Source organism: Chiloscyllium plagiosum, unplaced genomic scaffold (genome assembly GCF_037043375.1).
Source record: "Chiloscyllium plagiosum isolate Xiang-an unplaced genomic scaffold, Cpla_swu_hap1 HiC_scaffold_19, whole genome shotgun sequence".
In the NCBI taxonomy this organism is placed as follows: domain Eukaryota; kingdom Metazoa; phylum Chordata; class Chondrichthyes; order Orectolobiformes; family Hemiscylliidae; genus Chiloscyllium; species Chiloscyllium plagiosum.
In genome coordinates this window covers 77,413,741-77,428,464 of record NW_028270157.1, presented here as the reverse complement: position 1 = coordinate 77,428,464, position 14,724 = coordinate 77,413,741, and the positions used below count along the sequence as shown (strand labels likewise).

The 14,724-nt window shown below is 51.3% G+C and overlaps 1 protein-coding gene across 1 annotated transcript in view; it reads right to left on the bottom strand.

The window, feature by feature from the left end:
* LOC148146819 (microtubule-actin cross-linking factor 1, isoforms 6/7-like) overlaps positions 1–14,724 on the bottom strand; it is a 125,837-nt gene that overhangs the window by 11,203 nt on the left and 99,910 nt on the right. Inside the window, exons 16-17 of the mRNA XM_087996921.1 lie at positions 7,081–7,198; positions 5,634–5,815 (exon numbers count right to left, since the gene is read on the bottom strand). Of these exons, the coding sequence (XP_087853047.1) occupies positions 5,634–5,815; positions 7,081–7,198 (300 nt within the window). The remainder of the gene's footprint in view (positions 1–5,633; positions 5,816–7,080; positions 7,199–14,724) is intronic.

The window sequence follows — 14,724 nt, the reverse complement described above, 5'->3', positions numbered from 1 at the left end:
AATGCTGCCTGCCTTGCTGTCTTCCTCTCCCTCCTGATGCTGCCTGCCTTGCTGTGTCGCTCTCCCTCCTGATACTGCCTGCCTTGCTGTGTTCTTCCCCCTCCTGATACTGCCTGCCTTGCTGTGTTCCCTCTCCCTCCTGAAGCTGCCTGCCTTGCTGTGTCCCTCTCCCTCCTGATGCTGCCTGCCTTGCTGTGTGCCTCTCCCACCTGTTACTGCTTGCCTTGCTGTGTTCCTCTCCCTCCTGATGCTGCCTGCCTTGCTGTGTGCCTCTCCCTCCTGATGCTGCCTGCCTTGCTGTGTCCCTCTCCCTCCTGATGCTGCCTGCCTTGCTGTGTTCCTCTCCCTCCTGATGCTGCCTGCCTTGCTGTGTGCCTCTCCCACCTGTTACTGCTTGCCTTGCTGTTTCTCTCCCTCCTGATGCTGCCTGCCTTGCTGTGTTCCAATCCCTCCTGATGCTGCCTGCCTTGCTGTGTCCCTCTCATTTCTGATACTGCCCGCCTTGCTGTGTTCCCTCTCCCTCCTGATGCTGCCTGCCTTGCTGTGTAGCTCTCCCTCCTGATACTGCCTGCCTTGCTGTGTCCATCTCCCTCCTGATACTGCCTGCCTTGCTGTGTCCCTCTCCCTCCTGATGCTGCCTGCCTAGCTGTGTAGCTCTCCCTCCTGATACTGCCTGCCTTGCTGTGTCCATCTCCCTCCTGATACTGCCTGCCTTGCTGTGTTCCTCTCCCTTCTGATGCTGCCTGCCTTGCTGTGTCCCTCTCCCTCCTGATACTGCCTGCATTTGCTGTGTCCCTCTCACTCCTGATGCTGCCTGCCTTGCTGTGTCCCTCTCCCTCCTGATGCTGCCTGCCTAGGTGTGTACCTCTCCCTCCTGATACTGCCTGCCTTGCTGTGTTCCTCTCGCTCCTGATACTGCCTGACTTGCTGTGTTCCTCTTCCTCCTGTTCCTGCCTGCCTTGCTGTTCCTCTCCCTCCTGATGCTGCCTGCCTTGCTGTGTCCCTCTACCTCCGGTTACTGCCTGCCTTGCTGTTCCTCTCCCTCCTGATACTGCCTGACTTGCTGTGTCCCTCTCCCTCCTGATACTGCCTGACTTGCTGTTCCTCTCCCTCCTGATGCTGCCTGCCTTGCTGTGTCCCTCTACCTCCGGTTACTGCCTGCCTGGCTGTGTTCCCCAGCCTCCTGATGCTGCCTGCCTTGCTGTGTTCCTCTCCCTCCTGATGCTGCCTGCCTTGCTGTGTCCCTCTCCCTCTTGATGCTGCCTGCCTTGCTGTGTTTATCTCCCTCCTAATGCTGCCTGCCTTGCTGTGTCACTCTCCCTCCTGATACTGCCTGCCTTGCTGTGTTCCTCCAGCCTACTGATGCTCCCTGCCTTGCTGTGTTCCTCTCCCTCCTGATGCTGCCTGCCTTGCTGTGTTCCTCTCCCTCCTGATGCTGCCTGCCTTGCTGTGTTCCCTCTCCCACCTGATGCTGCCTGCCTTGCTGTGTTTATCTCCCTCCTGATACTGCCTGCCTTGCTGTCTTCCTCTCCCTCCTGATACTGCCTGCCTTGTTGGGTTCCCCCAGCCTACTGATGCTGCCTGCCTTGCTGTGTTCCTCTCCCTCCTGATGCTGCCTGCCTTGCTGTGTTCCCTCTCCCACCTGATGCTGCCTGCCTTGCTGTGTTTATCTCCCTCCTAATACCGCCTGCCTTGCTGTCTTCCTCTCCCTCCTGATGCTGCCTGCCTTGGTGTCTTCCCCTCCCTCCTGATACTGCCTGCATTGCTGTCTTCCTCTCCCTCCTGATGGTGCCTGCCTTGCTCTATCCCTCTCCCTCCTGATGCTGCCTGCCTTGCTCTGTCCCTCTCCCTCCTGATGCTGCCTGCCTTGCTGTGTTCCTCTCCCTCCTGATGCTGCCTGCCTTGCTGTGTTTATCTCAATCCTAATGCTGCCTGCCTTGCTGTGTTCCTCTCCCTCCTGAAGCTGCCTGCCTTGCTGTCTTCATCTCCCTCCTGATGCTGCCTGCCTTGCTGTCTTCCTCTCCCTCCTGATGCTGCCTGCCTTGCTGTGTTTATCTCCTACCAAATGCTGCCTGCCTTGCTGGGTTCACCCAGCCTCCTGATGCTGCCTGCCTTGCTGTGTTCCTCTCCTTCCTGATGCTGCCTGCCTTGCTGTGTTCCTTTCCCTCCTGATGCTGCCTGCCTTGCTGTCTTCCTCTCCCTCCTGATGCTGCCTGCCTTGCTGTGTTTATCTCCCTCCAAATGCTGCCTGCCTTGCTGTGTTCCTCTCGCTCCTGATACTGCCTGCCTTGCTGTGTTCCTCTTCCTCCTGTTCCTGCCTGCCTTGCTGTTCCTCTCCCTCCTGATGCTGCCTGCCTTGCTGTGTCCCTCTCCCTCCGGTTACTGCCTGCCTTGCTGTTCCTCTCCCTCCTGATACTGCCTGCCTTGCTGTGTCCCTCTCCCTCCGGTTACTGCCTGCCTTGCTGTTCCTCTCCCTCCTGATGCTGCCTGCCTTGCTGTGTCCCTCTCCCTCCGGTTACTGCCTGCCTTGCTGTTCCTCTCTCTCCTGATACTGCCTGCCTTGCTGGGTTCCCCCAGCCTACTGATGCTGCCTGCCTTGCTGTGTTCCTCTCCCTCCTGATGCTGCCTGCCTTGCTGTGTTCCCTCTCCCACCTGATGCTGCCTGCCTTGCTGTGTTTATCTCCCTCCTGATACTGCCTGCCTTGCTGTCTTCCTCTCCCTCCTGATGCTGCCTGCCTTGCTGTGTCCCTCTCCCTCCTGGTACTGCCTGCCTTGCTGTGTTCCTCTCCATCCTGATGCTGCCTGCCTTGCTGTGTTCCTCTCCCTCCTGGTACTGCCTGCCTTGCTGTGTTGATCTCCCTCCTAATGCTGCCTGCCTTGCTGTGTCCCTCTCCCTCCTGATACTGCCTGCCTTGCTGTGTCCCTCTCCCTCCTGATACTGCCTGCCTTGCTGTGTCCCTCTCCCTCCTGGTACTGCCTGCCTTGCTGTGTTCCTCTCCATCCTGATGCTGCCTGCCTTGGTGTCTTCCCCTCCCTCCTGATACTGCCTGCCTTGCTGTCTTCCTCTCCCTCCTGATGGTGCCTGCCTTGCTCTGTCCCTCTCCCTCCTGATGCTGCCTGCCTTGCTCTGTCCCTCTCCCTCCTGATGCTGCCTGCCTTGCTGTGTTCCTCTCCCTCCTGATGCTGCCTGCCTTGCTGTGTTTATCTCAATCCTAATGCTGCCTGCCTTGCTGTGTTCCTCTCCCTCCTGATGCTGCCTGCCTTGCTGTGTTCCTTTCCCTCCTGATGCTGCCTGCCTTGTTGTCTTCCTCTCCCTCCTGATACTGCCAGCCTTGCTGTGGTTATCTCCCTCCTAATGCTGCCTGCCTTGCTGTGTCCCTCTCCCTCCTGAAACTGCCTGCCTTGCTGTTTTCCCTCTCCCTCCTGATGCTGCCTGCCTTGCTGTCTTCCTCTCCCTCCAGATGCTGCCTGCCTTGCCGTGTTCTCCCAGCCTCCTGATACTGCCTACCTTGCTGTCTTCCTCTCCCTCCTGATGCTGCCTGCCTTGCTGTGTTCACCCAGCCTCCTGATACTGCCTGCCTTGCTGTGTTCCTCTCCTTCCTGATGCTGCCTGCCTTGCTGTGTTCCTCTCCCTCCTGGTACTGCCAGCCTTGCTGTGTCCCTCTCCCTCCTGATGCTGCCTGCCTTGCTGTGTTCACCCAGCCTCCTGATACTGCCTGCCCTGCTGTGTTCCTCTCCCTCCTGATGCTGTCTGCCTTGCTGTGTTTATCTCCCTCCTAATGCTGCCTGCCTTGCTGTGTTCCTCTCCCTCCTAATGCTGCCTGCCTTGCTGTCTTCCTCTCCCTCCTGATGCTGCCTGCCTTGCTGTGTTCCTCTCCCTCCTGTTGTTGCCTGCCTTGCTGTGTTCCTCCGCCTCCTGATACTGCCTGCCTTGCTGTGTTCCTCTCCCTCCTGCTGCTGCCTTCTTTGCTGTGTTCCTCTCCCTCCTGTTGCTGCCTGCCTTGCTGTGTTCCCTTGCCTCCTGATACTGCCTGCCTTGCTGTGTTCCTCTCCCTCCTGATGCTGCCTGCCTTGCTGTGTCCCTCTCCCTCCTGATACTGCCTGCCTTGCTGTGTCCCTCTCCCTCCTGATGCTGCCTGCCTTGCTGTGTCCCTCTCCCTCCTGATGCTGCCTGCCTTGCTGCCTTCCTCTCCCTCCTGATGCTGCCTGCCTTGCTGTGTCCCTCTCCCTCCTGATGCTGCCTGCCTTGCTGTGTTCCTCTCCCTCCTGATGCTGCCTGTCTTGCTGTGTCCCTCTCCCTCCTGATACTGCCTGCCTTTCTGTGTTCCTCTCCCTCCTGATACTGCCTGCCTTGCTGTGTTCCTCTCCCTCCTTGCTGTGTCCCTCACCCTAAGGCAGGCAGTACCAGGAGGGAGAGGAACACAGCAAGGCAGGCAGTATCAGGAGGGAGAGGGACACAGCAAGGCAGGCAGTACCAGGAGGGAGAGGAACACAGCAAGGCAGGCAGTATCAGGAGGGAAAGGGACAGAGCAAGGCAGTCAGTATCAGGAGGGAGAGGAACACAGCAAGGGATGCAGCATCAGGAGGGAGAGAAACACAGCAGGGGAGGCAGCATTAGGAGGGAGAGAAACACTGCAAGGCAGGCAGTATCAGGAGGGAGAGGAAGACAGCAAGGCAGGCAGCAGCAGGAGGCTGGGTGAACACAGCAAGGCAGGCAGCATTAGGAGGGAGAGGAAGACAGCAAGGCAGGCAGCATCAAGAGGCTGGGTGAACACAGCAAGGCAAGCAGCATCAGGAGGGAGAGGAAGACAGCAAGGCAGGCAGCAGCAGGAGGCTGGGTGAACACAGCAAGGCAGGCAGCATTAGGAAGGAGATAAACACAGCAAGGCAGGCAGCATCAGGAGGGAGAGGAAGACAGCAAGGCTGGCAGTATCAGGAGGCTGGGAGAACACGGAAAGGCAGGCAGCATCAGGAGGGAGAGGAACACAGCAAGGCAGGCAGCATCAGGAGGGAGAGGAACACAGCAAGGCAGGCAGTATCAGGAGGGAGAGGGACACAGCAAGGCAGGCAGCATCAGGAGGGAGAGGAACACAGCAAGGCTGGCAGCATCAGGAGGGAGAGGAACACAGCAAGGCAGGCAGTATCAGGAGGGAGAGGGACACAGCAAGGCAGGCAGCATCAGGAGGGAGAGGAACACAGCAAGGCAGGCAGTATCAGGAGGGAGAGGGACACAGCAAGGCAGGCAGTAACAGGAGGGAGAGGGACACAGCAAGGCTGGCAGTCTCCTGCCTGTGTATTTTCTCTTCCAGCATCTGCAGTTTTTTTGTTTCTGTGTAGCAATGCTATCATTCCATCAGCCCGGGTATCTCCTGGTGCCCCATTGTCTGATGTTTAATTGCTCAATTATTTTAGGCATTGCTTTGCTTGAAGTACCGAATAAATGCAGGTTGTTGGTAAGAATGCTTTAAAATTGGGAGTGTTGCCAGTGTCCAGTTGTTAGCCTCTTCACTCCAACATTATAGTTACGCAAACAAGCAGGAAGCTGTCATGTATTTACTGCAGATGGATTTATACATTATCATGGGGTTTAACACCAACCCTCTCTGTTTAGCCATTGGGATAAAGAAATGTACCTTTTGTGGGTGTGGGCTGTTAGGTGCTGAGTTGATGGAGGCCACACTTGCGTTCTTCCAGCTGGGAGAGCCTTTTTGGGAGTGGGGCTGTGTCTGGTTCCCAGCTGGTTTCACCGTACCAATTCGGTAGCTGTCAGGAGCCAGGTACTTCTCCTTAATTTTAAGGTTGGTCCGACCTTTCACTGTTCAAATTAAGGTGTGCTGTTAACAAAAGAATCCCCCATTCTTACTGATGAAACAAGAGGCCTGAGAGAGATTCTCACTGCTGGTTGTTGTGTATTTTAATGATCTAGGTATGGATAGCAGACTAAAGCAGTAAATTTGCAGGTTAGTGAAAATTGATGGTGTTGCAAATAGTGAGAGAAATGCTTTCGACAAATAAAACAATGTAGACGGCTGAACAGAGGCAAATGGAATTTAATCTTGAAAATGAAAGGTGATGAATTGAGTGGTAGGACATTTGGAAGTATAGAGGAGCATTTCTGGATTTAAATAAAAGAAGTTGGCAATGATGCATTGGGGAAACTGACTAAAAGGCACTGGTAATGGATAGGGAAAGATCATGTGCAGGAATTACACTCTATCTGACACAAACGTCACAGGAGAGAGGTGGTTCAACCATGGCTTCCCAATGAAATTAGGGATAGTATTAGGTGCAAAGAGGCAACAGACAAAATTGCATATCAAAGCAGCAAGCTTGAGGATTGAGCACAGTTTACAATTGATTAGGTGCACTTTGTGGCAGTTGGCCCAGAGCCTGAACAAGGAGAGGTTAATGCCACCGCTCCTTGTTCAGGCCGTCATCACTTCTCTTTAATTTTTTTGAATTTTTGATTTAGAATGTGAGCTGAAGTTGAGAATGGAGCTTTGAACAGCAGCTTGTTTTAAAATAAAAGAATAAAGAATTTGGTAATTGCACACGGGAATTGGTCGAGAAAGGTGATTGCAGATTCATTATTGAACAGTGCAGATGTTTCAGCAACAGGATGTGATTGGTCAGTCAAGGGGAGGTCAGTTGCTGGCCAGTCAACCACAGAGAATGTAGAGAATGAGAAGCCATAGATTGAACTGGTGATGACTGACGTGAATGGGCTTTGTTGGACAGCAGCCTGCATGCTTGGAAGTTGCTGGACTTTTTGGCATTGACCAGTTTGGGGTGAAGGGCCTGTCTCTGTGCTGTAGGACTTTAGAGTCAAGGGACTCTGGAAAGCTGTGTTTGGATTTTTACTTTCTCAATCATTCTTTAACTAAATATAAAACCAGAGTTTTTTGAGGAAAGAATCTCAGCTCATAAGAAATAAGTGAATATTCCTCAGAGCCTCCTGGATTAATGTGACTTCACAACTCAGGCATGATCAATTTTGTTTTTTTTCCATTCAAGGATTCCATAAAGACCGATGGTTTTGAATCTTTAGTAAGAATGGCCACATCTATGACCTTCACCAACCTCTGCAAGGATCATTCTTCACAAGGAACTCATCGAGGGGACTCCATCCCCCTCCCACTCGCACCATCACCGTACTGCGGAGAATCCGCACCATCCTCAGTTGCTGAGAGTCACCAAACTGCAAAAAGATAGAACATAGAACAGTACAGCTAAGGAATAGGCTGTTTGGCCATGTTGTACTGAACATGACACTAAATTAAGCTAATCCCTTCTGCCTGCCCTCGGTCCATATCCCTCCATTCCTTGCATATTCATGTGTTTATCTAAAAGCCACTTAAACGCCCCTATCATATCTGCCTCCACCACCCCATGGTGGTGTGTTCCAGACCCCTGCCAATTTCTTTTATAAAAACTCTTGTCCCACACATCTCCTTTGAACTTTCCCTTCTCACCTTAAATGCATGCCTCTCTAGTTTTTGACATTTTAACTCTGGGAAAAAGATTCTGATAGTCAACCCTGTCTCTGCATCTCATTATTTTATCGACTTCTATCAAGTCTCCCCTCAGCCTCTGCTGCTCCAGAGAAAACAGCCCAGTTTTTCCAGCCTCTCATTTGCTCACACCCTCTAATCCAGGCAGCACCCTGGTAAACCTCTTCTGTACCCTCTCCAAAGCCTCCACATCCTTCCTGTAATGAGGTGACCAGAACTGAACACAATACTCTAAGCACGGCCTAATCAAAATCTTAGAAAGCTGTAACATGACATCCTGACTCTTGTACTCAGTGCCCCGACCAATAAAGACAAGCATGCCACACACCTTCTTCACCACCCTATCTAATTGTGTGGCCAATCTCAGGGAGCTGTGGACTTGAACCCCAGAATCCCTCTGTACATTAATGCTGTACAGGGTCCTGCTATTAACTGTTTACTTTTCCTTAACATTTGATCTCCCAAAATGCAGCATCTCATACTTACCCAGATTAAACTCCATCTGCCATTTCTCTGCCCACATCTGTAACTGATCTCTATCCCACTGTATCCTTTGACAGCCCTGTGCACTGCCCACAACTCCACTGATCTTTGTACATCTGCAAACTTACTAACCCACCCATCTACACTTTCATCCAAGTCATTTACATCTAGATCATGAACAGCAGAGATCCCAGTACAGATCCCTTTGGAACGCCATTACTCACAGACCCTCAGCCTGACAAACACCCTTCCACCGCTATCCCCTGCCTTCTATGGACAAGCCAATTCTAAATATACACTGCCAAGTCACAGTGGATCCCTTGCATCTTAATCTGGGACATTGTTGGAATTCCACGTGGATAACATCCACCGCTCTATACTCATTAATCACCTTTGTCACCTCCATGAAAAATTCAATCAAGTTAGTAAGACAGGACCTGCCTTCCACAAAGCCATGCTGACTGTCCCTAATTAGGTCATGCTTTTTCAAATGTGTGTAAATCCTATCCCTAAGAAGTCTCTCCAATAGCTTCCCAACCACCGATGTGAGACTCGCCAGTCTATAGTTTCCTGGAGTATCCTGATTTCCCTTCTCGAACAGAGGAACAACATTAGCTAATCCCCAGTCCTCCGGGACCTCTCCATTGGCTAGTGAGGATACAAAGATCTTGGTCAAGGTCCCAGCAATCTCTTCTCTTGCCTCTCAATAACCTGGGGTAGATACCATCGGGCCCTGGGGACTTATCCACCTTAATGCTCTTTAAGTGCTATTTCTTTCCTCATCTCAAAATACTCCAGCATATTAGCATGCCCCACACTAATCTCACTCTCCTCCATATCCTCCTGCTGGGTGAATACCAACACGAAATACTCATTTAGGGTCTCACTCACATCCTCTGCTGCCAAGCACAATTTCCCTCCTTTATCCTTGAGTGATCCTACCTTCTCCCTCATTATCTCGTGGTGGGAGAACACTTTGGGGACAGAGACCACAACTGCCTCACATTTACCAAAGCTTTGGAGAGTGAAAGCAGTTACCGAGGGAAGATGTTTAATTGGGGAAAGGAAATTATGACGCTATCAGACAGGAGTTGGGAAGTACAGACTGGGAGCAATTGTTCCACAGAAAGGGCACACTAGACATGTGGAGACTATTTAAGGAGCAGTTGTTGCGAGTGATGCAAGAATTTGTTCCTCTGTGACAGGTAAGAAGGGGTAAGATTAAGGAACTTTGGATGTCGAGAACAGAGGAGCTTCTCGTCAAAAAGAAAAAGGCAGTTTATGTAAGGTGGAGGAAGCAAGGATCGAGCACAGCTTTAAAGGATTACAGGCTTGCTAGGAAGGAGCTCAGAAATGGACTGAGGAGAGCCAGGAGGGGGCATGAAAAAGGCTTGGCAGGAAGGATTAGGGAGAATCCTGCAGAGTGTGAAAATAGATACGTCCTCTGGGCCCGATGGGATTTATCCTAGGATCCTCTGGGAACCATGAGGCATGGCACTCATCCACAGATTCAATCAATAAGCACATCGACCTGGACCCAATATACCGACCACTGCAACGGACAGCTGGAACTGACAACCGGAAGCGGCAGATTCAAACCACTACAAATGCCGGAGGAAAGATCACAAAAGCGCTTCACAGGAGGCTCCCAAACACTGAGGATGTCACTGAGACAGGGGACGAAACATCTGCCACACAAATTCCCAGCTTGGCGAACAGAACCACAACAACGAGCACCCGAGCTACAAATCTTCTCACAAACTTTGAATCCTCTGGGAAGCCAGATAAGAGATTGCTGAGCCTTTGGCTTTGATCTTTAGATCATCACTGTCAACAGGAATAGTGCCAGAAGATTGGCGAATAGCAAATGTGATTCCCCTGTTTAAAAAGGAGAGTAGAGACAACCCTGGTAATTATAGACCAGTGAGCCTTACTTCAGTTATTGGTAAAGTGTTGGAAAAGTTTATAAGAGATAGGATTTATAATCATCTAGAAAAGAATAATTTGATTCGGGATAGTCAGCACGGTTTTGTGAAGGGTAGGTCATGCCTAACAAACCTTATTGAGTTCTTTGAGAAGGTGACCAAACAGGTAGATGAGAGTAAACCGGTTGATGTGGTGTATATGGATTTCAGCAAGGTGTTTGATAAGGTTCCCCACAGTCGGCTATTGTATAAAATGCGGAGGAATGGGATTGTGGGAGATATAGCAGTTTGGATGAGTAATTGGCTTGCTGAAAGAAGGCGGAGGGTGGTGGTTGATGGGAAATGTTCATCCTGGAGTCCATTACAAGTGGTGTACCGCAAGGGTCGGTGTTGGGTCCACTGCGGTTCGTCATTTTTATAAATGACCTGGATGAGGGCGTAGAAGTGTGGGTGAGTAAATTTGCAGACGACACTAAAGTCGGTGGAGTTGTGGATAGTGACGAAGGATGTTGTAGGTTACAGAGAGACATAGGTAAGCTGCAGAGCTGGGCTGAGAGGTGGCAAATGGAGTTTAATGCGGACAAGTGTGAGGTGATTCACTTTGGTCGGAGTAACCGGAATGCAAAGTACTGGGCTAATGGTAAGAGTCTTGGTCGTGTAGATGAGCAGAGAGATCTCGGTGTCCAGGTACACAGATCACTGAAAGTTGCCACCCAGATTGACAGGGTTGTTAAGAAGGCATACTGACGTAATTTGCCCTCCCCTAGTTTTGTGCCTTCCCATAAGGTCCTGACTTATCCTTATTTGTAGCTGTCTTCAACCTTAAGAAGGTGTGATCACTGTTTCCAAAATGCCGTCCCATTGAGAGGTCAGTCACCTGGCCAGGCTCATTAACCAATACAAGGTGCCGAGGGACTGTCCACATACTGTTTCAAGAAACCCTCTTGGATACATTTAACAAATTTTTCCCCGACTAAGCCTCTTGCTCTAAGAGGGGGGGGTCCCAGTCAATATTACAGAAGTTAAAGTCACTCACTATGACAACCCTATTGTTATTGCATCTTTCCATAATCTGCTGATATATTTGTTCCTCAATGTCTTCGTGGCTGTGGGGGGGGGGGTCTGTAGTGTAATGCTATCAGAGTGATTACAACCATCTTATTTTGAGCTGTATGCATACTGCCTCAGTGGATGAGCCCTGCCGTATGTCCTCTCTGAGTGCAGATATAACATTCTCCCTGATTAGTAATGCAACTCCTCCACCTCTTTTACCTTATAGATCAACAACATTAGCCAAAGTTGAACCACCTCTCACAAGGCAAGGTTCACAACTCCATCGACATGAACTGTCTCTGGTGCGATTCACACACAATGGCCTCACAAAACACTCGTGTTCTGTTACTTTTGGTGGGGTACATTTCTCTTTGTCCATTCAGACCCTGGAGTGAGTCTTCAATCCTGGGACTGCTGGAAGGATCAGCTCAATTCCACCAATTAATGCAAACTGACAGACTAACCTGACTAAGATCACAGACAAAACTGGGTGGGTGTTACCTGCTAGTTGTACCAAGCTTTAGTCGCTGCTATCTTGTGTAACAATGTTTGGACCTGCACTGTGCACCCAACACATTGCCTGCAAGCAAATACCCCACCAACTCCACAGCATCATCTCGGGACTGAACAAAGTGAACTTCCAAGGCAGTGCTTATGCAATCGGAATGAACTCCCTCAAGTTTAAAAAGGTAACGGTGATCTCGTCAAGGTGTTTGAGATGATTAAAGCGTTTAATAAGGTGGGGAGGTTAGGATGGCGATGGAGGAGGCCAAGGACCTGCATGTCCTTGGCGGAGTGGGAGGAGAAATTAAAGTATTCAGCCACGGGACGGTTGGGTTGGTTGGTGCGGGTGTCCCAGAGGTGTTCTCTGAAACGTTCTGCAAGTAGGCGGTCTGTCTCCCCAATGTAGAGGAGACCACATCGGGTGCAGCGGATGCAGTAAATGATGTGTGTGGAGGTGCAGGTGAATTTGTGACGGATATGGAAGGATCCCTTGGGGCCTTGGAGGGAAGTGAGGGGGGAGGTATGGGCGCATGTTTTGCATTTCTTGCAGACCTCATCACCAGGGATATATTTCCCTCCCCTCCCCTATCAGCGTTCCGGAAAGACCACTCCCTCCGTGACTCTCTCGTCAGGTCCACACCCCCCACCAACCCAACCTCCATTCCCGGCACCTTCCCCTGCAACTGCAAGAAATGCAAACTTTGCGCCCACACCTCCCCCCTTACATCCCTCCAAGGCCCCAAGGGATCCTTCCATATCCGTCACAAATTCACCTGCACCTCCACACACATCATTTACTGCATCCGCTGCACCCGATGTGGCCTCCTACTTGCAGGCCGCCTACTTGCAGAACGTTTCAGAGAACACCTCTGGGACACCCGGACCAACCAACCCAACCGCCCTGTGGCTGAACACTTAAACTCCCCCTTCCACTCCGCCAAGGACATGCAGGTCCTTGGCCTCCTCCATCGCCAGACCATGGCAACACGACGGCTGGAGGAAGAGCGCCTCATCTTCCGCCTAGGAACCCTCCAACTACAAGGGATGAACTCAGATTCCTCCACCTTCCTCATTTCCCCTCCCCCCACCTTTTCTCAGTCCCAACCCTCGGACTCAGCACCGCCTTCTTGACCTGCGATCTTCTTCCCGACCTCTCCGCCCCCATCCCCTCTCTGGCCTATCACCCTCACCTTGACCTCCCTCCACCTATCGCATTTCCAACGCCCCTCCCCCAAGTCCCTCCTCCCTACCTTTTATCTTAGCCTGCTGAACACACTTTCCTCATTCCTGAAGAAGGGCTTATGCCCGAAACGTTGATTCTCCTGCTCCTTGGATGCTGTCTGACCTGCTGCGCTTTTCCAGCAACACATTTTTCATCTCTTTTGAACAACCAAGGGGACGTTTATAAAGTGCACAATCAGTAACGTGATGGACGGTGTCAGTAACAGAGCAATCAAGCAGCACCTGCTCAGCAATAACCTGCTCAGTGACCTGCCCAGTTTGGGTAACCCCAGGGCCACTCACCTCCTGACCTCATTACAGCCTTGGGTCAAACATGGACAGAAGAGCTGGATTCCATAGGGGCGGGGAGAGGGACAGCCCTTAACATCAAGGCTGAATTTGTCTGTGTGTGGTATCAAGGAGCCCTGGCAAAACTGGACTCAGTGGGTATCAGGGGACAAACTCTCCACGGGTTGGAGTCTACCTGACACATAGGAAGATGGTTGTGGTTCTGGGAGGTCAGTCATCTCAGCTCCAGGACACCTCTGCAGGAGTCCCTCAGCATGGTGTCCTAGGTCCAACCATCTTCAGCTGCTTCATCAATGACCTTCCCTTCATCATAAGGTCAGAAGTGGGGATGCTCGCTGATGATTGCACAATGTTCAGCATCATTCGCAACTCCTCAGATACTGAAACAGTCCATGTTCAAATTTTCATTCATTCATAGCGTCTGGGCATCACTGCCGAGAGCAGCATTTATTGCCTATTCTTTGTTGCCTTTAAAATGCAACAAAATTTGGACAATATCCAGTCTTGGGTTGATAAGTGACAAGTAGAATTTGCACCACATAACTGCCAGACAATGACCACCATCAATGAGAGACAATCTAACCACCACCACTTGACATTCAACGGTATTACCATCACCGAATCCCCTACTATCAACATCCTGGGTGTTACCATTGACTAGAAACTCAACTGGACTCACCTCATAAACACAGTGGCTACAACAGCAGGTCAGAGGCTGGGAATACTGCAGCGAGTAACTCACCACCTGACTCCCCAGAGCCTGTCCACCATTTACAAGGCATGTGTCAGGAGTGTGATGGAATATTCCCCACTTGCCTGGATGGGGGCTGCTCCAACAACACTCAAGAAGCTTGACACCATCCAGAACAAAGAATCCACTTACTTGGAACCACATCCACAAGAATCCATTCCCTCTAACTCCCTCAGTTGCAGCAGTGTGTACTATCTACAAGATGCACTGAAGAAATTCACCAAAGATCCTCAGACAGCACCTTCCAACCCCACGACCACTTCCAACTGGAAGGACTAGGGCAGCAGGTACATGGGAACACCACCCCCTGCAAGTGCCCCTCCAAGCCACCCACCTTCCTGATTTGGAAATATATTGCCATTCCTTCACTGTCGCTGAGTCAAAATCTTGGAATTCCTGCTCTCAGGGCATTGTGGGTCAATCCACAGCATGTGGACTGCAGTGGCTCAAAAAGGCACTCACCCCCACCTTCTCAAGGTCAACTAGGGATGGCCAGTCAGCAATGCCTGTGTCCTATGATATTGATAAAGCAGCTGAAGATGATTGGGCCTCAGACACTACCCTGAGGAACTCCTGTAGAGGTGTCCTGGAGCTGAGATGACTGACCTCCAACAACCACGACCATCTTCCTATGTGTCAGGTAGACTCCAACCAGTGGAGCCTCCTCCACTGCCGCTCCCTCACCACCCGACGCCTGGAGGAAGAACGCCTCATCTTCTGCCTCGGAACACTTCAACCCCAGGGCATCAATGTGGACTTCACCAGTTTCCTCATTTCCATTCCCCCCACCTCACCTCAGTTCCAACCTTCCAGCTCAGCACCATCCCCATCACCTGTCCTACCTGCCAATCTCCCTTCCCACCCATCCGCTCCATCCTCATCTTCGACCTATCACCCCCATCCCCAACCCCATTCATCTATTATACTCTTTGCTACCTTCTCCCCACCCCCACCCCCCTCCCATTTA